The sequence below is a fragment of the Mesoplodon bidens genome (genome assembly GCF_964165515.1).
Source record: "Mesoplodon bidens genome assembly, chromosome: 11".
Classification (NCBI taxonomy): Eukaryota; Metazoa; Chordata; class Mammalia; order Artiodactyla; family Ziphiidae; genus Mesoplodon; species Mesoplodon bidens.
In genome coordinates this window covers 18,492,294-18,515,519 of record NC_138167.1, presented here as the reverse complement: position 1 = coordinate 18,515,519, position 23,226 = coordinate 18,492,294, and the positions used below count along the sequence as shown (strand labels likewise).

Sequence of the window (23,226 nt, the reverse complement as noted above, 5' to 3'; positions counted from 1 at the left end):
GCTGCCCAGGAATGTGGTTTTCATACCACCTCAGACGAAGTTAGTCAAGAACAATAGCCCAGCTGTTTGACCTCTGTTTTTTATGCGGCAGATAAAGGTGTAGGTCTCATGTATGCATAGACTGTTTTCAGTCAGGGTAGGGAAGGATAAGCATGACCTTTTCTTTAATCTGAAAATATGAACTTATTCACTTGTTAGATAATTTATTACTGATAATTCAGAGCAATGTATCTGAGTAGAACCTTTGTATATATTAGGATGTTTACAGCCTTTACAGTATTTACTGAGTCTTCTTGTGGATTGAAACTCTTCTCCTCCATTTTCACTGGTCAGTTTTCACTTAACTTTTAATTAGTTCCAGGAAACATGAGTGAGTGAATGAATGCGTGTGTGTGTGTGTGTCCATTCTTGAATATCTAAGACCACAGCCAAGTGAGGGCAGAGCTCAGTTCCTAAGTGCTGGCTTCAAGTTGCTGTGAGCGAATTACTTTCAGCGCATTTGGACAAAGATTAAACTTACAGCTTGGCAAAATTCAAAGAAGTGTTCCTTACTATTACTATTTAAAAAGTGAAAATGAAAATGATAAACTTTAAAAAAAAGAGGAGAAATAAATAACATTTTGTCTGGATAGTTTAGCTGTCAATAAAGAGTTGTCATACGCACTTAAAGTCAATCTCATTTTTCAAGAAACAGTGTGAGTTAGGAAAGGTCACCCATTTCTGAAAGCATAAAATTATTTTTCATGTTAGATTAGAATTTAGACCATTTTATGGTCTGGTACTTTGGAAATGTGAAGTAATTAGGTTTTAAAGTTACATTAGAAACAATTCTCTAAAAAAACACACAAAAAAGTACACTGGATTCAGTTTTCCAGAACAAAAGAGTTTGACTAAAAAGGTCTACTGATAGCAAACAGTCAATATATATTATAAACTGATTAGATGACTACAGAAATAATTTATTTCTTCTTCTCTAATCAGCCGTATAGTGTAACTGGCCATTTACAGAGGTTTCTTTGCCCTTATCTATAGTAGAAGCACTGAGTAATGGTTGTGTGAAAGATGAAGAAATACATTTTATAGCCTCATAGTTACTGAGAAGGGAAAAAACAGTGCCTGCACTCCAGTTGGCAGCCGGTAGCATCACACATTGTTTCAGCTAGCATGAAATTCCATTACACTGAAGGTCATTGCATTGGCACTTCACCTGAGGACAGTATCTGGGGATCCATGGCAGCTTTGACTAATCTAAACAGATCGTCTGTTTTTCAACAAAGCCATTGCAAAATGTGTATTTTACTGACTTAAATTTATTTGTAAAATTATAACAAAAATATCTTCATGCAAAATTCTCTTAAAATATTTCTATTTTGTTCAGGTTATAAAAGCAGGGCATTGTTTGAGAGGTTTTCTGACTAGGTCACTCAGAAAAGCCTAGATCAGTTTCTCTACCTGCCTTGTTTGAAGAATTCTTCAGAGCCTTGTTTCTTTCCCATTGGTATCCCAGGTAGACCCTTCTCACCCTGCTCAGAATGCGTTAATTTAGGCCAGTAAAGTGTTATATCTGGTATTAAGGAAAACGCCAGTTGTAGTCGGTATAATAAAAAATTGGCTTTTTTTGAAAGCTATAATTTTGTTCCTTCTAGAAGATGGGACATAAAGGCAAACACCAAACAGCTCTAGAATGCCAATTATGGATTCAAGTAAATAATCCATTCCACAATACTATGGTCTTTCAGAACTCATGAATTAAAGTCATGCTATGTAGATTCAACACGAGGATTAAAGTAGATCCTCTCTTAGGTGACATAACATTTTGAGATGAAAGAGATATGTAGATTTAGTATATGGCTTGAAAGAGATGATTCTGTTTAAATAACATTAGACAATTTGAAAATAAGCAGGCTTGGAACAGGAATCAGGTCCCAGGTAATAATAGTAAGAGGTACCCTTGGATTTTTATAAATTTAAAACACGGAAACTAAAATTTCAGAATTTAGATATGTAAGGGTTTGTATAACTTTGAAAGCTGTTTTAAACCCATTCTTTTAAAAGTCCAGTAACTATTTAAGAAACACATGGTTTGCTAATTACCTTGTGACTCTTTCATTTGTGCATAAAATCTATCTATCTATTTATATATATATATCTTCACATTTTTTCAGAGGGGTTGGAAATGTTGATTATTTTCTGAGGGAACTGTTGTATCTGGAATTTGTTTAACATAAGAGTCAACCATAAGGAAGGTACATAACATATAGTCATTTACTTCTAAATAAAGTAAATGTTTAATGTTTTTAATCTACTAAGCTTGTTTTATAGTTCCTTGTAGTTGCTTATGAGTAATGTTTTCACTTTTTGTAAAAACTATTTCATAAGAACTGAAGAAAGACTACTGGGGCACAGAATATAAATTTTTAAAATAAGTTTGGCAGTGTCTATAAAAGCAGAAAGCAATTTTATGTTTTCTGCAAATCAGTTACTTGCTTTGTCTTAGGAAGCCAGAGTCCTTATGCCAGTGTATAAACACAGCAAGCGATGGGAAGAGAACAATCAGCCACTGGCTCTCATTGATTTGTATATTGATAATCCAGTTCACCAGTTAAGAAGTTATATATACCTTTTACAGCAGGCACTTAATAATGCATATTTTAAGCAGATACTCTTGCATATTTAATCTAGGGTTTATATTTGAAAATAAAAATATTCTCTCCTCAACATTTTTCTCATTTAAAAATACATTCATTCATTTAACAAGTATTCATCTGTCCGAGGGTTGTAAAGATTCTAAAGTTAAAATAATTATAAAACCATTGTTTTTTTCTTGTAGATGTGGACTCCAAAGCTTACGCTATCCTGATCATTGGATAATAGAATTTACCTAAAACCTTTTCCTCTTTTAAATTAACATTTCTCTTACTAGGGAAACCTGATGTAGTTAAAAAGATTTGGTGTCTTGTTGCCCTGATTCTCTCAAAGACTTGTGGAAATGAGGTTACCTCTTTTGGTTTATTTCCTCATCCCCTCATTTAAAAACAGTTGCATTGATTACATGCCTGTTTATGTACAGCCACTTTGTTAACATCTTTTACAAAATTATTGTAACAGAGTCATTTTATTCCTATTTTATGTAGGAAGAAATTGAGTCTCAGAGAGAGAGATTAATTATCCAAAACCACGTACTTTAGTTGTGACAGGGTCAAGATGTGATTCTAATTCTGTCTGCCTTCAAAGCCTGTGCTCTTTACATGATGCTTCGTAGTCCGTCTTAGTAAAGTTGGAATGGGTGATCTCTAAAATCCTTTAAAACATGAAAACATATTCAGACCCACCACAGCTAGATGAAGAGTCCCTCTGAGATGCACCCATCATTAGCCTGCCTCCATGGTGAACTTTCCTTGTAGACTGTCTAGCTTACTGTAGGCCCAAAGTTTGGAACCCAGTACGTATTTGATGAATGGATGACCAAGATATGCCATGTTTTGAGATGGCTATTATTGACTACATTCCAGTCTCTAAATGCAGTAAATTGAATGTGATATTAAAAACAAAACAAAACAAAGCTGTTTTTTACATTTTAAGTACAATACCCAAGTAATCGGATGGAATAATCTTGGGAAAAGGTTATAAAATTACAATCTCCATTAAAAGGTAGACGTTTGTAGTAAGAAATTATATAGAACCATACTTTTTAAAAAAGGTAAGAACGACCCTTGCTTTCACTGTACAAATGACAATGCATACATCTTGTTCATAATGTCCCAGAAACAAAATATCCAGCCATGGGGTAACAATGGTAAAGACCATAGCTACTTTTCAAGTGTTCCATTTCATTCTGATAGTCGCCCTTAAAACTGATAGCTTTCACGGGAATTTCCTGGCAGTCCAGTGGTTAAGACTTGGTGCTTTCACTGCCGGGGAACTCCCGCAAGTCAAGCGGTGCAGCCAAAAAAAAAAAAAAACTGATAGCTTTCCATAGTACATATATTTTAAAATCCAAGCCAAAGTCCACCTTTTACGATATTGAAGCAAAAAGAATTAAACTATTTTTTCAAAATAAATTACAAAAATCTGAAAGAAGGTAAGAATATTTATCATATTAGCAGTGTACACTAGAATATCAATTTATACTGTCATGTAATAGCATTCCTTATGTAATTTTAATAGATTCCAACTTCTAAGAGTATCTATATTGCAGTAGAGGATATATAACTAAATTTTATCAAAGTTTGATTGCATTCGTTGTCAATGAAAAAGACCAATGCACAGATGTTTGTAAGTTAGATAACTTAAATATTCCTTTGATGAAATAGAATAATGCCATGCATACCTTCTGATGAGGGGGTCTGACTTTTACTCTAGTTGGATAAGACTGCCATTAAGAAAAGCTTTAGTTGTAAATTTAGAATAACTTAAGTTTGTTTCTATTCATTATATTTTCAATTCATTCAACAAATACTGCTATCTGTCTTGCCATGTGCTATGTTCTGGAGATGTAATGGTGGCAAATGGAGTAGACAGATTTCTGCCCGTCTGGAGCTTACACTCTAATAGAGGCACTTTCTTTTCTTTTTTTTTTTCCAATTTTATTTTATTATTATTTTTTTTTTACATCTTTATTGGAGTATAATTGCTTTACATTGGTTTGTTAGTTGCTACTGTATAACAAAGTGAATCAGCTATATGTATACATATATCCCCATATCCCCTCCCTCTTGCGTCTCCCTCCCACCCTCCCTATCCCACCCACCTAGTTGGTCACAAAGCACCGAGCTGATCTCCCTGTGTTATGCGGCTGCTTGAGGCACTTTCATTAGGCAGAATTTTTAAAGGCAACATAACAATGACTTTTGGATCCTTCAGGTGGATTACCAGTTGAAAGCAACAACATTTCCATAAAAAAAATTAAACCAAGTCGAGTCCTGTCCAAATTATAACACTGATAATCCAAGGAACACCAACAATAAAAGAAAAAAGAAAAAAAAAACATCCTGGCAAAGATTGACTGTTGCTTTGAATTAAATGTGTGGTAATTTTTTTGAGGGAAGAAACATAATCTCTAGTTTACTTTCAGCATCAAAATTCTAGGACTTTTTCTTTCCTGAATGACTCTTCCTTCCTTTTACTTTTCCTTTAGTTATATCAAAACTCCCAGAAATTTACTGTGATTTTGATTGTAACTTCAAGCCATATATCTATTGCATTTTGGTAGAATAGAACAATATTGGGGAAATATAAGCTTCCAAAGATTTTTTCTTGTTATTTCAAATGCATTTGAAGGCATCCTTAAGTAATCCTAATAAGGGTCATTTATCTATTTGCATAGAATCATACATTATCACTCAATTAAGGACTTCTCTCTCATGTTAAGAAGTGTATTTAATTCATTTAATAAAAGGTTATGGAGTGCCTACTATGTGCTAGACATTACTCTGGGGACATAGTATTAAACAAAAAAAGCTAGAATTCTGCTATCATGGAGTTTATACTCTACTGGGAGATTCAATAAATAAATAACTACATCAATAATGATACAACATATGATGCTAACTACTATAATCTTGGATTTAACTGTAATCTTGGGTGGCCATAATGTGATCAGTTAGTTTTCCAACTACATTTCATTATTTCATGAGAGCATAAATTTATATTCTCAAACTTGAATATTTTTTCTGCTAGCTATATTCTATTTTTGAAGAAAGCTTCTGAGTGGCATATGAGAAAACAGTCTAAAACTTGATTAACTAATAGAGTTTTCCTTTTTAAATGTAGAATTCCTTAATTCTGATTCTTTAAGATTCTCTTTTTAAGAAAAGAAGAATCGTATCACTGATAATAATACCCTTGATCTCTTAATAATTGTGGTTATTAAATTTTCATGTTTTGTCTTGCCTCTTTGATTAAAAAAAAACTACTTAGGGCCAAGAACTGTGCTTTAAGCCTCTTTTTATTTGCATCAAACCCCAGCTTAGAACATTAAGAATAATAAATGCTCAGCCAACAGTTTTTTATTTACTTATAAAATAAAAGGGGGAAAACAGCTACAGATTATTACTCATCATAAATAAAACCAATCAAAATATTTGTTCATCCTGATATTTTGTAATGAGTAAATAGCCATCACTTTTTACTGTTGAGTTATAATCTAAAAGAAGGTAAGTATATGTTTGTGTGTCAAACCTTATTCATGTAATAATTCTCTATACACCAGAGTCATTGTCATCGAAAAACCACTCTCTTCTTATTTCTCTTTTCTTACATGTTTTATTGCCATCTTATTTTCAGGGACTCCCGAAAGCCTCGCTGAGAAGGAGAGACAGCTCATGGGGATGATCAATCAGCTAACCAGTCTGCGAGAGCAGCTGTTGGCTGCCCATGATGAGCAGAAGAAACTGGCTGCATCTCAGATTGAGAAACAGCGCCAGCAAATGGAGCTGGCCAAGCAGCAGCAAGAACAGGTGAGTAAGAACTAGAGAACACAGTCAGATTCCACAAGGATTGTTCTGCCTGCAACATACAGGTCACTCTTGGAGGCAAACAAAGATCAGTAAAATCTTCTCCCCCCTGCCTTGCATAAGTAAATGAAAAGGCAAAACACCAAAGTGAGCAAAAAACTCATCTGAAAAAGCTTATTAACTATTTTAGTGGTACATAACTTGGAAGTGACTATAATCAAGGTGAAATTCATGAGCAAAGTACCAAAAAGAACCATGGAGAGTCAAGAGAACATTTCCATTCAGGGACATTATGAAAGATTTCATTCAATGTGTTTGGTGTGAACCTTGAAGGTTAGGTAGGATTCAACAAGTGAAGTCAATTTCCAATCATGGGGCAAGAAGTTTGGTTAGGAGGCTATTATGATGATCTAAATAAGGTGTGAGACTCTAAACCATATAGGGTAATGACCATGGAGAAAGAGAAAAAAGGGATAAATAGGTGGAAGAATTTCAAGTGGGCTAAAGAGAGAGGAAAAGTGTTGAGCCTGGGTAGCAGGGAAGGTCACGAGGAGGGCAGATTTGGAAAAGCAGGTGGTTTTATTATGCTGAATTAGAGCTGTTGTCAGGTTGTCCATCTGAAAGTATGTGAGAGAATAGAAATCTCAATTAACAGTTTGGGAGAGAGGCCTGAGCCTAATTTCCTAGATTAGCTACATAGAGATGGTAGTTTAAACCACTGGAGAAAGTCAGTTTCATTCATTTATTCAAAAAATAGTAATCAAGTGCTTCTTGTGTGCCAGGCACTGTGTTAACTACTGAAGTTACCTCAATTAACCAGAAAGACAAAGCCCCTAATTTCTAGTGGAAAGAGAGACAATTAACAAAGGAAAAGAAAAATTAACAAAATAACTTCAGATAGTGATAAGTAATTTGAAAAAATGTAATGAGAGTAATTTAATAAATATTGATTAACATGACAAGTTTGGGTTGCCATCTTAGTTTGGGTGGTTGGACCTGGCAGTTAAGCTCATATCTAAATGACATATGAGAGGCAGAGGTATTAATATCTAGGGCCAAGGTGTTTCATGCAGAGGAATGACAGGTTTGTAGGCCTTAAATGAGAGTAGTGGTGATATCATGAGAAAATGGAAAGGAATTAAGGGAAGATAGATCCTTGGGAGATGCTGGCATATAGCTGGTAGAGAGAGGAAAATGAACATATCCAGAAGCAAGAAGCTACTAGAGTAGTCATTTAGATTCTCATTGTCAGCCTTTAAGCATGTGGCTTCTCTGGAGCTTTAGTAGCAGAAATCAGATAATAAGAATTGACATGTAGAAGAATGATGCATAGTGGGGAAATGGAGGTAATGCATAAGAAGTATTACTTAAAAGAGGATTGGTAGTAATGGGAAGAAAAGACAGAAGGTGTCCTAGGGTGAGCTTACATATAAAGATGGCACATCTTTTCTAGGACTAACTTAGTTTACCATCCCATGTTCTGGGTTTCATGCACTCACATCTTAAGTGGGGGAGGGCCGTTATTTAGTCAAGGGTACTTTTGTATCTACACAAATACTGCAAAACCTTCTAGACAGCTGTCAAAGTGTAAACTAGCAGTGTTGAAAGAGGTGGAGAAACATTCAGATTACCTTTGAGGAGCCTTCCTTTCCTTTTGTTTACTTTTCTCTTCTTGATGGTTCCTTTCTGCTTGAAAGATGATGTTTTTATTTTTAATGAAATGCGTCACCATCTTCCTTAAGTATATATTTAGCCTGTTACTGGGGATGGCCCTTATTCCTCTTGCTCTACCCCTGTGATGAAACAGCTCAGAATGATTGCCCAGGACAGTCTAGAAGAAGACCACTCTTTTCTTGTTCATAACCCTCAATACCTTCAGACATCTGAATTCAGGAGATCCTAGGAACCTCTGAAACTGGAGCTCAGTTGGGGGTATTTCTTTGTAGAGAATCCATACTTCAGTGGGCCTGAGGACATGCTCATCCTAAAAAATCCGAGCAATTACTAACGGGGAGCAAGGTTCCTTACGTTCTCTTTCACACTCTGGCCCATCCTCAAATATCATCAACAGATTCTAGGATTTTTTACTTACTCTGACATTCTCCTTAGAACTTCAGAAATCCTTAGGTTCTTCCAGAAATTCTCTGCTGTATTGGAGAGATGCCAGGCAATGCTGCCTATGCAGCCTGAGAGAAGATCCCTCCTGAGAGCTACCGGTCAGGTTCCTGGAGCCCGTTCTGCTCTCCCAGATCCTCTCCGCCGTGCAGTGCTGGCTCGCGGCATCGCCACTCTGGTAGTCACTGATCTTTTCATCGGGACACAGGGATATTTCTGAAGGACATTGAGTATTTATTCCTTAAGATTCAGGTTAGGTTTCTCTCACCTTGAGAACTCCTTTTCTGACCCTACTCCCAGCACTCCCTAGTCAGTACAGTGTGTTCCTACTCTGTGCTCCATTCCACATTCATCTTTTCAGCAACTTTCTGTTGAGCACCAATTTGATGCCAGCTTCTGTTTTAGTTAATGGGATACAGCAAGCAATAAAACAGACCAAAATACCTCATGTATTGAGTTCTAGTTGGGAAGAGATAGACAATAAATAAGTAAAATATATGTTGAAAATGAAGCAGAAAAATAGGGATGAGGGTGCCAGGTAGAGAGATAGGCTCTTTTAAAATGACTGCTCAGGGCTTCCCTGGTGGCGCAGTAGTTAAGAATCCGCCTGCCAATGCAGGGGACACGGGCTCGAGCCTTGGTCCAGGAAGATCCCACATGCTGCGGAGCAACTAAGCCTGTGTGCCACAACTACTGAAGCCCGCATGCCTAGAGCCCATGCTCTGCAACAAGAGAAGCCACCGCAATGAGAAGCCCACGCGCTGCAACAAAGGGTAGCCCCCACTCGCCACAACTAGAGAAAGCCCATGCGTAGCAATGAAGACCAAACACAGCCAAAAGAAAAAAAAAAGAAAGACTGCTCAGGGAAGGCCTCACTGATAGGGTAATAGCTGAGCAGAGACTTGTAGGAGGTGAGGGAGTGACCAATGCAGTCATCTAGGAAAAGAGTGTTCCAGATGGAGGGGAAAGCAAGTGCAAAGGCCCAGAGGCAGGAGTACCCTCGGGAACTAGGAGTACCCTTGGTGTGTTCAACAGACAGGAAAGCGGAGTGGCAAAGGGAAGGGAGAGAGATGATGTCAGAGAGATAGCAGGAGGCCAGCTCATACAGGGCCTTGCAGGCATCATATGGAAACTGGCTTTTACTCTGAGCGAGACAGAGGGTTTTGAAAAGAGGAATAACACAACACAACTTATATTTTAAAAGGATCTCTCTTGGTGCTGGTTTATAGTAGGCTGCAGGGAGCGAGGGCAGAGGCAGAAAGAGCAGATAGGACGCAATCACAGCAATCCAGGCAAGAGGCAGCAGTGACTTAGAACAGGAGGAAGTGTGGAGGGCTATGAGGTGCTTAGTTTCTTAATAAAATCTTAAGGCACTTAGAAAAGGATTTAAATATCAGCTGAAATACTGATATGTGGGAGGAAAGAACCGGACTTAAGGAAGAGAATGGTATTTCGTTTTCTACCTTTTCCTTTCCGACTTTTCTTCAAAGAGAGAAAAAGGAATTTCTTTAGGCTGTATTCCTAAGATAAAACAAAAGCATTAAAATAATTATAATTGTACCAGCGGACATAGGGGAAATAAAAAATGCATTGTGCAGCCATATAGATCCAACCTCATCATATAGGTTCTTTACTTTCATTCATAGTAATGAACTCTGCATAAATTTTTTCCTGAATTTTTTGCTTTCTGATACAGAGGTTAAGGGATATACTTTCCTAATGAAAATGATAGTAATCATAGCATTGAGAATAAGAATTAGAGCGTATTTATAAGGCAGCTATAAGTTTCATGAGGTGAGAAGTTACATTCTTGGGAGAAGGTTTCCTGCCCTATCTCATGAAGTGTTTAGAATTTTCTTCTTGTCTCTTCACTCATGTACTCTTCATCAAGTGTTCACTCTGTACTCCTTTTGCATCAGGCTTTGCGCAAATGGTGAGAGCAAAATCTACGTGACCCCTAACTTCACCGTATTTACGAATTTCTACCTCGGAGACAGAAACCTGTTAATTAAAGCAAAAACAAAAATAAATATAACATCATAGCATGTGGTATAGTATCAAGTAGGTAGAGGATGTTATGAGAGCGAAAAACAGGGGGCAGTTGTGCCTGTCTGGCTTAACACTTAGGATGACCACACTGAGGGCTAATTCCTGAGTTTAGTTTTGAATCTGTTGAATTTGGAGTGCCTTTGAGAATGTTGTTGGATAAATGGGTCTAAAGCTTAAAGCAAAGATCCAGGCTAGAGAAACAAATTTGTAATCACTTGGCATACGTGTGGATGTAGGTATAGAGGGAAAGGAATAGAGTCTAAAATGAGCCTTCAACATTGTGTGATAGGAGAGAGCCATTGACAGTAACTGGGAAGGATCAGACTCAGAGATAGGAGCAAAACAGGGAAAATGTGGTGTCATAGAAGCCAAGGGAGAAAGTTCAGGATCAAGGGAAAGCACTTGAGTATTGAAATCTGATGAAAAGTCAAGCGGTGAGGACTAGAAAACACTTCAGAATTTAAAAAATTGGAAGTGACTGGTGACTTTATTAAGAATCCTGTTAGTAGAGACCAGAATTGAACGTGTTGAGGACTCGGCAGTCAGTCTGTGAGGCAGAAATGGCAGTGTTTACCAAGACACAAAAGCATGCCAGAACCTCACTAAGGAATAGAGCATCTTAAAGTACCTTGTCCTACTCTGAACTCTTTGGCACACACCCTCCTGTTTATGAAATATTCTCTTTCTTTTCCAAGGGCTGAAAACGTCAGAGGTAGTACCTCCTTAACATACTGCCAGAAAGAGGGATTTTTGGAACTCCAGCATTTCACACTGGATTGGACCACTGTTTTGTGTCTTAGGCTTCATTTGACTGTTCCTGAAGTCTAAATCTCTTGTCTGATCCTACATAAGGATGAATTGCTGGTCCTGTAGGGGCGTAGGCACATCTATCTTCATAAGCTTAATAAGTGTCACATCAAACTTTGAGACACAGAACATTGGTAATTTCCCCCTGGGACTGTAATATACTCTTAAATTTTTCATGTGCCATTTCTCCGCAGATTGCAAGACAACAGCAGCAGCTTCTGCAGCAACAACACAAAATCAATTTGCTTCAGCAACAGATCCAGGTCAGAAATCATAATTTCATATGGACTTCCAATTAAGAAATAGATTTTGTTTCTCATTTTCAGGTGACCTAACTGAAATAAGCTCCAAAATAAAAGTTACTTTCGGCCTAATCATGACGTGTCACCCACGTGCCATGAGAATCTCGCACACGGTGGCTCTGTCACGGGCCCGACTGTGTCGCGGTGTTTTAGGGGAGGCAAGCTGATAGTAATTTTTATCCTACACAGAAAGGAAATTATTGTAGAGAAATGTTTCCTTTTCTCTATTCTTTAATGTTTAATATGTGCCTGGAAATGTTCTTAATAGGGGAGATGCAGGGGAACCAACCTTGGCTCTAAAATTGCATGATTCTAATTGGGTTGAATACTCAATCTACATTATTTCTTTATAAAGATTTTATAGAGTTATAGCCTTCGTCCAAGTTTATTCACATAACTCATGAGGATTAAAAGAAGAATTAAGAAAATTTTCTGTCATTCTTTACAAGATCATAAATCAGTTCATTCTACAAAGCAGAAAGGTTTTCAGTTAGACGGCGGTGGCAGGGAGAATTTTTACAGTAGGCTCGAGAGCCACGTGTGATCAAGGTGGAAGTGAGGGAGGGTGATGATTTGGTGTTCAAGTCGAATTTCACCCTTCATACTGCGAGGAGAAACGAAGACTGAGGGCTCTGTAACCTCCATATTTTTCTTCTGTGGAAATTTGCAATGATGAGAAGCAAAGCTGCCAGGGATAGCCCGTCTCCACCACTTGCTTGTGGCATGCGTTTTGCCAAAATGTGTTTCCCTTTCTGAAAATTCCCTTTTTGAAAGCACTCATTTCGTAGAGTATTTAGGAGGATTTAATAAAACCATGGATGGAGAGCTTTAGCGTAGTGTCAAGGCACATAGTAAGTACTCAATACATACTTGCTATGACTAGCAAGAAGAGGAAACTAGTTCATGGAGCAATGACTCCAACCTTACGTGACATCATCCATCGGAAATCGACTGTTAGATTTGCAGTCAGCTTATCTGGGGAGAAATTCATCATTCTCTTGAAGCTGTATCTTGAGAATCCAATATATTTTATTAAGTGCAAATATAAATGACAGAAGCAAACATGTCAAAATTATTTCATCCGCATGTTTATCATGTTTAGACTTATTTGCCAAAGAAGTTTATCCCATTTTATCTAACTGGGTCAGCTACACTTAATTCCTTACTGTGGGTTATTATATAGTCCAATCAAGGTTTACTCATTCTTGTTCTACCTGAGATTTTAATGAGCACAGTTTCAGTGAGACAGAGAAACATCAGTGAAGTGTTCCAAACAAGACTCCATGCCTTCCTTAATTATGAACAGCACATTTCTAATGTGATATTATCTGTCTCTCCCTATCTGGAGTGTGGTTATTCATTCAATGGTTTAAAACTGTTTTTCAGGTTTTATGTTTAGCCTGAGCATGCTGCCTTTGAATGTAATTTTAGTTGATGGCACGAGGTTATCTACACTTAAAATGTTTTTGATTATTGAAAACCAAAGATAATAGAATTATTATGGCAATTTCTCATTATAAATAAGATACAATTCCATAATGAGTGCTGTGGTCCTTTGCAATTCACTTGGTTTCACTGCGATTTGATGAGGGTACCAATGGTTTTAAGTGTTTATCATTTTTATGAGATTGAGATAGTCTTTTGTTAAATAGAATTGCAAAAATATATGTAAACCCATATTATAAATATGTAGAAGGCTCAGTCAGCTGTGTTTTCTGACCATATAAATTGTGCAACACCTTCAGTACTTACTTTTTTTGCAATTATTCCACAGTTATGACCACTGCATTCATAATGTGGATTTAAAGCTCTGTCATAATAACAAAATGTTGAAATTGGAGGACTTCTTGCTCCAGAGCATGGAGCATTGTACTTTATAAGGCAGAGCATTTTTAAAATGAATTACCTTAAACTCTTTTAGAGATGACAGGACTATAGAAACTGTATTCCAGTGAGCGGGAGCCAAGTTTAATAACTTGCCCAAGATCACATGACTAGTTATAGGTAGAACCAGGATCAGAAGCAAAGTTTTCTGACTGTTAGTTGAAATTTTGCTGAGTATGATAACTTTAAAAGCTTAGAATTTCTATTTGATCAAAATGTTACGCTGCTGGCCTCCACTAGTTCACAGGGTAGACAAAAAAAAAAAAAAAAAAAAAATCCAGTAGTCCCTAAAGGAAATAATGTCACACTGACAGTAATTTGGGGGAAACATTAAAAGATGCTGAGATACTATATCTGTGTATATGTCCTCTTTTCTAGTGTTAGTACAGGTAAATGATACCGACAGAGTCAAAACCCATCAAGCTATTATTTAAAAAAAAAAGCCTGGGAATGTTTCAGGCAAAAAATAAATACTGAGCAAGAGTGACAGTCTGAAAGGAATTAATTTTCACAGCTTCTAGTATATTCATTAACTGAAAGCATAGTTCTAAAGTATATTTTATAAATTGTTAATTTGGAGCTGTCTAACAAACACTTAATAGTTATGAAAATCACAATATATTTAAATTAGTCTATTGAAAAATATGGGAAGCACTGATGTAGTGGCTTGTGTAGAAATAGAAGATTAAAAACATAGAAGAGATCCTTTTTGTTCCCCACATAAATCTTTAACCATATTTCCTTTATAGAATTTTTTCTCTCCCTTTTCTTCTTCTACTTCCTCCTTTTCTTTGGCAGCATAGAACAAGGAGGGAGAAGATTAAAAATCAAATCTGCTATAGTGGAAGGCAAATTAAATGTAGAACAAATATTATTATGAGATGAATTTTTGTCAATATGTAATCAATGCTCACGTAAGAATTTACCATAGATCAAATTTTCTTTGATATCTGAAAATATATAGTATATTTTGAATTTGATCTACTTTTTTTTCTTTCTTAAATATGGAGGCTTAAGACCTTGTAGAAAAAAAACATACCACTTACATTATTCATCCTGATTGCATTTTTTAGATGTTTTGTGCCATTGTTCCTTTGGACCTTAGAAAACAATGCATTCTAGTTCCTCTCTTGATATAATAGTGGACTGCAGTGTTACTAGTCCACAGTTAGGGCTATGTTTAAAAGTTTTCAGCGGGCTTCCCTGGTGGCGCAGTGGTTGGGGGTCCGCCCGCTGATGCAGGGGACGCGGGTTCGTGCCCCGGTCCGGGAAGATCCCACGTGCCGCGGAGCGGCTGGGCCCGTGAGCCATGGCTGCTGAGCCTGCGCGTCGGGAGCCTGTGCTCCACGACGGGAGAGGCCACAACAATGAGAGTCCCACGTACCGCAAAAAAAAAAAAAAAAAAAAAAGTTTTCAGCTATAAATACACAAGACATTAACTTGGTTCAGATATTGGGAAAGTTATGCAATACGTTAGATGGGCTAAGCAGATCTGCGAGATGGATTAGATTGATAGGTAAGAGAGCAGAACAAATTTTCACACTTGATAGCTGTGTTAAATGACAGGAGGGTGATGTCCCCTAACATTTTCCTCATTCTTTCCTCTCTTTAAAGGAGAGGTTAATTTAGTCATCTTTATTCCATTCGAAGTATACTTCATTCAAGTTTAAAAACGTATGAACAAGTTTGTATGTGTGTGTATGAACAAACATTCACATTTTTAATGACCCAGGTTATTTAAAATTTCTCTTGACCTGTTAATTCTATTTTCTTTCAACTCCAGATGAAAAGAATGGTGGTAAGTTTTACTCTGCAGTTATTTATGGAAAGAGAAAAATGCCATAAGAATTGGCAAATTAGCCAGTTTATTTAATCACTTAGGGTCAATTCTTTATGAACTGTTCTTATCTCTTTAAAAAGCAACCTTGGCTCTAAAATTGCATGATTCTAATTGGTTTGAAAACTCAATCTACATTATTTCTTTATAAAGACTTTATGAGTTATAGCCTCCTTCCAAGTTTATTCACATAACTCATGAGGATTAAAAGAAGAATTAAGAAAATTTTCTGTAATTCATTACAAGTTCATAAATCAGTTCATTCTACAAATAAAATCACGCATAATATCAGAAACATCCCATCTTCCCTCAAGAATTTGTCTCTTTCTTTATGAGGCCCTTAATTGTAGGAACACTAAGAAGGTTTAGTCTTCCTTTTCTACTATTCAGCAATAGTTTTCTTTAATGTTTTTGTTTATTGTCCTTAAAAAAAAGAACATTTTTGCACTTTTGCTTACTGTATCGAGCTAACTTCTAATGCACATTAATACATAAGATGCAATTTATAAATATTTCAGAGAAAAATATTCTTCTAGATTTTTTGAGGGTAATCTTTTTTTTTCTTTTACTCTATTGCTTGTGCTATAGTGCCCATCTTCAGCAGTTTTATTTCCTGACTAATCTCTTTTTTATAATAAATCAGCCTGTTTCTAATACTGTTAGATGGTTTATGTTTCAAGTAATGATCCTAGATGAGTGGTTCATCTTGACCTGATTCACTGTTACCAAAACCTTTTAAAGTAACTGAATGAGTGACCTCTATTCAACATCCATTATGGCAACAAACTGAATGTTCCTGAAGAATCAACTTCTCTTTTTGTCTTGAAGCTTTGTATAGGACATGGTTTCTGTAGCTTTGGGTGTGTGTTTGAGGGGGGCCAGGGGAAGCATGTCCTAGTTTTAAATCTCTTACCCTTTTTCAATAATACTTAATGGAATTTAAAGTTCTTATTAGCATCTTAGAGGGTCAATCCAACAACATGGTCTAATATGAAATTGACTTAAATATTTTTAAGGGTGAATTTAAAGATATTGTACTTCTTTTCAAATGCATAATTCCCATACTGGAAGCTCAGTGTTTAAACTGTCATAAGAGATGCCACATATTTGTTGCATTCCCTCTTCTGATAAACTTTTCCAACTATTGTTCATTGTGTTCTCTTGGGGGGAGAGAATTGGTATTTAATAACCCCCTGTCATTGTTGCTGATTCATAAGGTAAGCACATGCAGGACTAATAGTAGCTTTGGGTCACCGATTCTGTCTGGAGCTAAGGACTGAGCAAAGGACAAATCTCTGTTCCTTTGTATTCTTAGTTGGGCAGTGTATATTCCATAGTATGTAGGAAAGAGCTTGATTCTTTAGGTGTTAAAGGATTATATTTAACTGTATGAAACTTAAGTGTATTAAATGGTTAAACAAAAAGATAGAGGTCAGGTTCTGTGGATGTAGACATACTCATGTTCAGTTTCTGCTTCTTTGTACCTCATCTGCTATGTGATCTTGAGAAAATTACTCAGTCCTTCTGAGTTTCATTATTCCCATCTATTAAATGGGAATTACAGTACCTAAGTCACACCTGGTTAGTCTGAGGATTAAATGGCATCATCCCTGGCATGTAATGAGCATACAATGCTAAAAGTTTTTGCCTAAGTCATTTGAAAAACTTCTTTCTGTTTTTCTGATGATGGACAATTTAATGAATATTTCCATAGAGGAGAATTTCTAGGAAAAAAAGTATATAACCTACATGGCAGTAGCCACTGAAAAGTGTAAGTTAACTCTTCCAAATTTATATGATTTTAGAACTATGGCAGATTTTTAGAAAGCCTTTATTTAGACCTAGCTCTCATTTTGACATTTGTAAAGTGAAACCAAGTAAGGTTAGAAGATTTTCCCAAGGTCACATAAGTTGTTTCTTGTGGAACCATGGCTGGATTCCAAGTTCCCCGAGTCCTGGTCATTTTTATTTCACCAATATTCTGCCATTTAAGGCTTAATGGCCCAAAGTTTTAAAATGAGTTTACCTTCCCTGGGAACTTACTCCTACGAAGTAAAAATACATCTTGACTTATATACAGTTGAATGATTACGTTGCAGTCATGGGCTCAACCAATTTGTGATAAAGGTTTCATTTTATTGGAGCCAAAGTTCTCTGAGCTCATTAAGAGTTTTGGTAATTCTTGATAAATTATTATGCAGAAGGAAATCCATTGAAATATTGCATTGGAAACATAATAACGTTAAAGGTGAAATAATAGTACCTGACTGACCTGCTGATTTATGATTTCTTTCTCTCAGTGTGGTAAGTCGGAAGCATTTTACCCTCCTCAACAAGACCCCACACACATACATGAGCACAAAGAGATTGCAAAGTAACCTTGTCTCTTTAGGAAACTGGAAATGCCAAGAATAAACACCATATAATTAAGGTAGCATTTCAACCTGAGAAGGAAATGCATTAACTCCTTGAGCTCCGACTAATGTTTTTCTGTATGAAATACAATATACCACCCCTGGGAGGATATAGTTCTTGACATTCAGATAGATTATTAGAGGAGAAAATATGGAGATACAAAGTAGCAGGTTTAGAAATGACTTTCCTCTCTTCCTTGTACTTTGTGGAAGGAGAACTTCCTATTGAGAGGATGGGTGTCCGCTCCTAAAAGAGCAGTGATGATAACTGCAGGTCTGTCCTTTTACTCAGAGGGAGCCACTTTAAAATCCTTTAAGCATTGTGTTTTTTTATGTACATCTCCTGGTGATTACCTAATGATAGAATTTCAGTCATTCATATGATTTCTCTGTCTGCACAAACCTGCTTTTGTAGATAGAGATACAGATAGATTGATATGCATATATATTTTTAAATTTGTATTGATATAACACATACCTGATGGCTAAAAGAGTACAAGAGAATAATGAAAGCAACCATCCAGAGCCCAGTCCTCTGTACTGTGCCCAGTCTTTTCACTCAGAAAAGATTTCCTTAAAATCTGTTGTTTTTTTAATAGCCTTCTAGTATTTATTATACTTCTGTATATCAAATATTATTATAGTGCCGTTTCTGACTTATCAACTTTAAATATCATTAACTTGGAAACTGGAAACTTAGTTCTGGTATTGCCAGCCCAGCACCCTCCCCTCTACCCTTCCCTCACCTGTAATATAGTGACATAAGTCATTTAAGTTCTTCCAACAGATATTCTTAAACTTTAAATAGTTAACTTACACCTCTTTTCTCAATCAACTATAAATAGTGTCTCTTAACACTTGCCTTGTCGGATGAGGATGACATCTCTCTTCTGTCACACACAGCTGCCAATTTCTGTTATCTGTGTGTTTACTCTAAATATATATAATACATGTGTGTATATATGTATGTGTATATAAACACATACACACATAGCTGTTTTGCTTTACCTGTTGGTTAATCCTAAAAACTGAAAATCAATAGATGATTTTTATGTTAAAATATGTCTATATATTTTTTCTGCATAGTCTAAATAAGGTGCTCCTTATTTCATTTATGTGTAGCTTTGAGCTTTCCAACTGCCTTTTCATTAGTCTTTCTTCCTCATGTTATTTGCCTTATTATCTCTGTAAATTCTCAAGAATAAACCAGATCTCCACAATCCGACTTCCCTTGATACCTCCTCCCTAGTCCTCTGTTCTCCTGCTTTCATTTGGTTTAGTTAGTCCTGCCGACATTCTAGGATGTCCCTTTATGGTTCTCCAGGGTCGAGAGAATCACTATTTCCTATATTGTCCCCCTTGCTTTATCTCCTTGTTTTGCTCCAGAATCACATCAAGAACTTCCTAGAAAAAAAAGGAGGGGCAGGGGTCTGCATCAGATATAAAGTTTCTGGGATAAAAAGTTCTAAATGTATGTGCGTATAATAATGCTCCATTTTACCCCTCTACTTGATTGATAATTTGGCTGCAAATAAAATTGTAAGTTGGAAGTCATCTCCCTTATATTTCAATTCTATCGATTCATCATCTTCTCGCATCTGTGAAAAATATGATGTTGATCTGATGTTTTTGTTAGTGTGACCAATATTTTTCCTTTCTGAAGGCTTTTAGTATCTTCTGTTTACTGCGACATTTCACAATACATGAAAAATATCAGCATATATTCTGATATTTTTCATTTATTATTTTGTAAGCACCATGAATCTTTTGTTCTAAAGTTATGTTCTTTTGCTCTGGAAAATTATCTTGTCTTTTTTTTCTTGACCATTTTATCCTTTATTTTTCAGTTCTTTCTGGATCTCCTATTAGGCAGACATTGTATTTTCTGGGTTAGTAACTATGTTTCTTAATGTTCATATTTTTTGTTTCTGTTTCTTGGTTCTTATTTTTAGGGGATTGCCTAAACTTTTATCTCCTAAATTTTTTAATTGGATCTTTGAGAAATTACCTTTTTAATTTCCATGAGCAACTTCTTTTCTCTAATTCTTTTTTCAGGTTATCCTATTGTTTAATGGATAATTTCTCCTTGAATATCTCAGGGTATACATGTTTGTGGGTGTTACCAAAAAAATTAATTCTCACTTCCTTAAATTATCCTTTCTCTCATTTTCACCTCCTTGTTTATCTTGATGTTACTCTTTCAGCTTGAAGTTCTACTGGAATTAGAAAATGATTGGTTACCCATCCAGATTTAAGAATGAGATAAGAACAAGTAGACTGGGAGCTCTGACTATGAATGAGACTTATCAACAGGTGGGCACTGCTTTAGCGAGAACAGGAAGCTGGCCATACATAACATGAATCCTATATATGGGTACAGAAAGGTCTTTGTTCTGGGATTCCAATGATCATGCGCTAGCTATCGTAAGTTTCCTTAGACTATTCAGTTTCTGTTGAAGTGGGTGTGATGTAGCTGGGGAAGAGGACGAGAGCCACTTTCAAATAATACTACTGTTTTCAACCCAGGTCTTAAACTCCTGTTCTCTCTCATATCTAGTATTTCAAGTCCTAAGACTTTCTGGTGATTCTGAGTAAAAATTAAGCCCTGTTTTCACTTAACCCCATGCGTGTGTACTCTAGTCTGTTTCACCCACTTTCATCAGCTAACACTCTACAATTGCTTTTCATCTTCCAAAACTTTGGTCATATTTCTTGCCTGTGCATGCCTTTTATTCTTAATTATCTTACGTGACACAGGTTTATAAATTATTTGTTTTTATTGTTTTAATGATGTCTCCAGAAAGAACTGAGATATATGCACATGGTCAGTCTATCTTGGAAATGTAAATCAGAACATCATTTTTTAAAAAATTCCTTCTTTTTAAATAGGAGAAAATATTCAGAACAGTAAACAGTATCTGGGAACAAAGGAGTCCTCATAAAGATGATGAAAGGTGAAGGTGAAGCTTGAGGCTCCAAAACCAAAATATGCAGTTCTAAGATCTGTATAGCATAGAATATATTTTTTAGTTTCTCTGGTGGGAAAAGAGTGGGGACAAGGGATATAGATATGGAGAATTTCACCATCGTTTTCCCCTTTTTGTTAAATTTGTCAAACAGTATGAGTTTATATATAATTTTAGACAATGACCTTGATATTTTAAACTTTTAGGATCATTATTGAGACCCTAGTTGAAATAACAGCTATAGTTGATGATTCTGTTGAAGTGACGTTGACAACAGTTTTTGGAAGTTGTAATCCTGGTTCTGTAATTCATTCATCCTGACTTGGGCTCCTCAGTAAAGACATAAACAATGCATTTCATGGAAGGAGGTCATTTCCTTTTCCTCATTTTTTTACATGGAATCTCAGTCTTTCGTGTTGTTTTCCTTTTTCTGTCATCCAATTTCTGTGCCGTTTCTGTGTTTTTTCTTTCTCCAATCTTTGCAGTATGATTTTTGAAGTGAACCCTGGTTTCACTTAATCCAGTGTGGTCATTATGGAATCACCGAGACTGGCCCAGAAAGCAGACCGAGAGCAGCATTTCCCATGACTTTGCCACCTTTACCAAACATCATTACCTGTGGAAAAAGCTGAACGTTGTTCTTCACTGAGGCTCTACAGTTCATATCTTACCAGTTAACAAAGCAGAATCCATCAGTGCTTAGATAAAACCTGGGAATGTAATTATCAAATAGTGGGAAACAAAACAAAGCAAGTTATCAATAACAGGTTTGGAGAATATAGGTCAAAAGTCAATATGTTGGCCTAAAATGAACTTCTTTTATTTCACCTTAATTTGTACAGTTAGTGTGGTAAATAAATGTGGTAGCAGGAAGTGCTCACAGAGTCTTTAGAAAGAATTTCTATCTCCTATCTTTGAAGAGAGTTGACAAATAGGTAGAAAATTAGATGCCAGTGAAATTAACAGTGTTAACATAAAATGAATTAATTCTACAAAGAGCAATTATATCATGAGTCAAGACATACATTCCAGACATCCCTAGTACATGGCAAATTTCCTTCGAAGAGCTCTCTAGCCAGCGTACTAATTTCTACTCAAGAGTTGGTAAATTTTTATGTAATTTACAGGCAGCGAGAATCTGATTGACTTTTTACTCTGTGTGTGCATGTTTATTTGGCTCTTTTCTTCAGAAAAGAAAGATTAACAGTTAAAAAAATGAGAAAGGAGAGATAAATAGAACACAAGATACCTTTATGATACCAGAATGGTCCCCAGTTTTCCCTTGAAGGAGAAACAAAAGGAAAACTGAAGTTGTTTCTTTTTCAGTGAATATTCTATAAGTGCTTAATTCTCAGTCTTTATTATACTGGACCTCACAGCAGCATTCAATAAAGTTGACCACTCCCACTTTCCTGTAACACTCTTTGGTTGGCCTCCAAAAGACCACAGTCTGCCTTTCTTCCCCATTCTCAGTCTCATTTGGTAGGTTCTTTCCTGTCCTTAAAAAGCTAACTTGCATTTATTTTCCATCCTCTGACTTCTTTATCTCCACTTATTTCCTAAATGATCCCCTTAAACAGCCTCTGTCTCTCACCTGGACCTCAGAGTCTAATACCCAGCTGTCTACTCAGCCTGTTTAAATGGATAACTAATATGCACCTCAAATTTCACATTTCCCAAACAGAACCTTTAATCATCTCCCCCAAACTCATTCTTTCCTGATTTATCCATCTGTGAATATAATGCCACTTGCCTACTTACTGTTGTCAAAGACCTAGGAGCTGTCTTTGTATCCTCTCACTCTCTTATGTCTCGCAACTAATCCATCGGAATTGGCTTTTATCCTCAAAGTCTATCAGTTGAGCAACTTCTCCCATGACCACTCTAGTCTATGTCACCATCACTTCTCACCTAACCTGCTGTTGTAGGCCCCCTAACCAAGTGGGTCATCCTTCTTCCTCTGTTGACCTGCTGACTAGGTTTTTCACATAGCTGCTAGAGTAATCTTTTAAATTTAATTGTGCTGTAACCATGCTCAAAATCATGTCATTTAAAATGAATTCTGGGATTCCCTGGTGGCGCAGTAGTTGAGAGTCCGCCTGCCGATGCAGGGGACACGGGTTTGAGCCCCAGTCCGGGAAGATCCCACATACCGTGGAGCGGCTGGGCCCGTGAGCCATGGCAACTGAGAGTGCGCGTCCGGAGCCTGTGCTCCGCAATGGGAGAGGCCACAACAGTGAGAGGCCCACGTACCGCAAATAAATAAATAAATAAATAAATAAAATGAATTCACTCTTCTTACCTTAGTCTGTTGGGCTATACTGATTGCACCAACCTCTAACTTTCTCCCTCATTCCTTCCACGCTAGAAACCCATCCTTGCTGGTTGCAAAGAATA

The 23,226-nt window shown here is 36.5% G+C and overlaps 1 protein-coding gene across 10 annotated transcripts in view; it reads left to right on the top strand.

Moving 5' to 3' along the window:
* Window positions 1-23,226, top strand: part of SOX5 (SRY-box transcription factor 5) — a 1,022,130-nt gene that overhangs the window by 805,369 nt on the left and 193,535 nt on the right. For all 10 annotated transcript variants that reach the window (XM_081248196.1, XM_081248197.1, XM_081248195.1 and 7 more), the window contains 2 exons: window positions 6,286-6,458; window positions 11,621-11,689. In XM_081248196.1, the coding sequence (XP_081104322.1) occupies window positions 6,286-6,458; window positions 11,621-11,689 (242 nt within the window). The remainder of the gene's footprint in view (window positions 1-6,285; window positions 6,459-11,620; window positions 11,690-23,226) is intronic.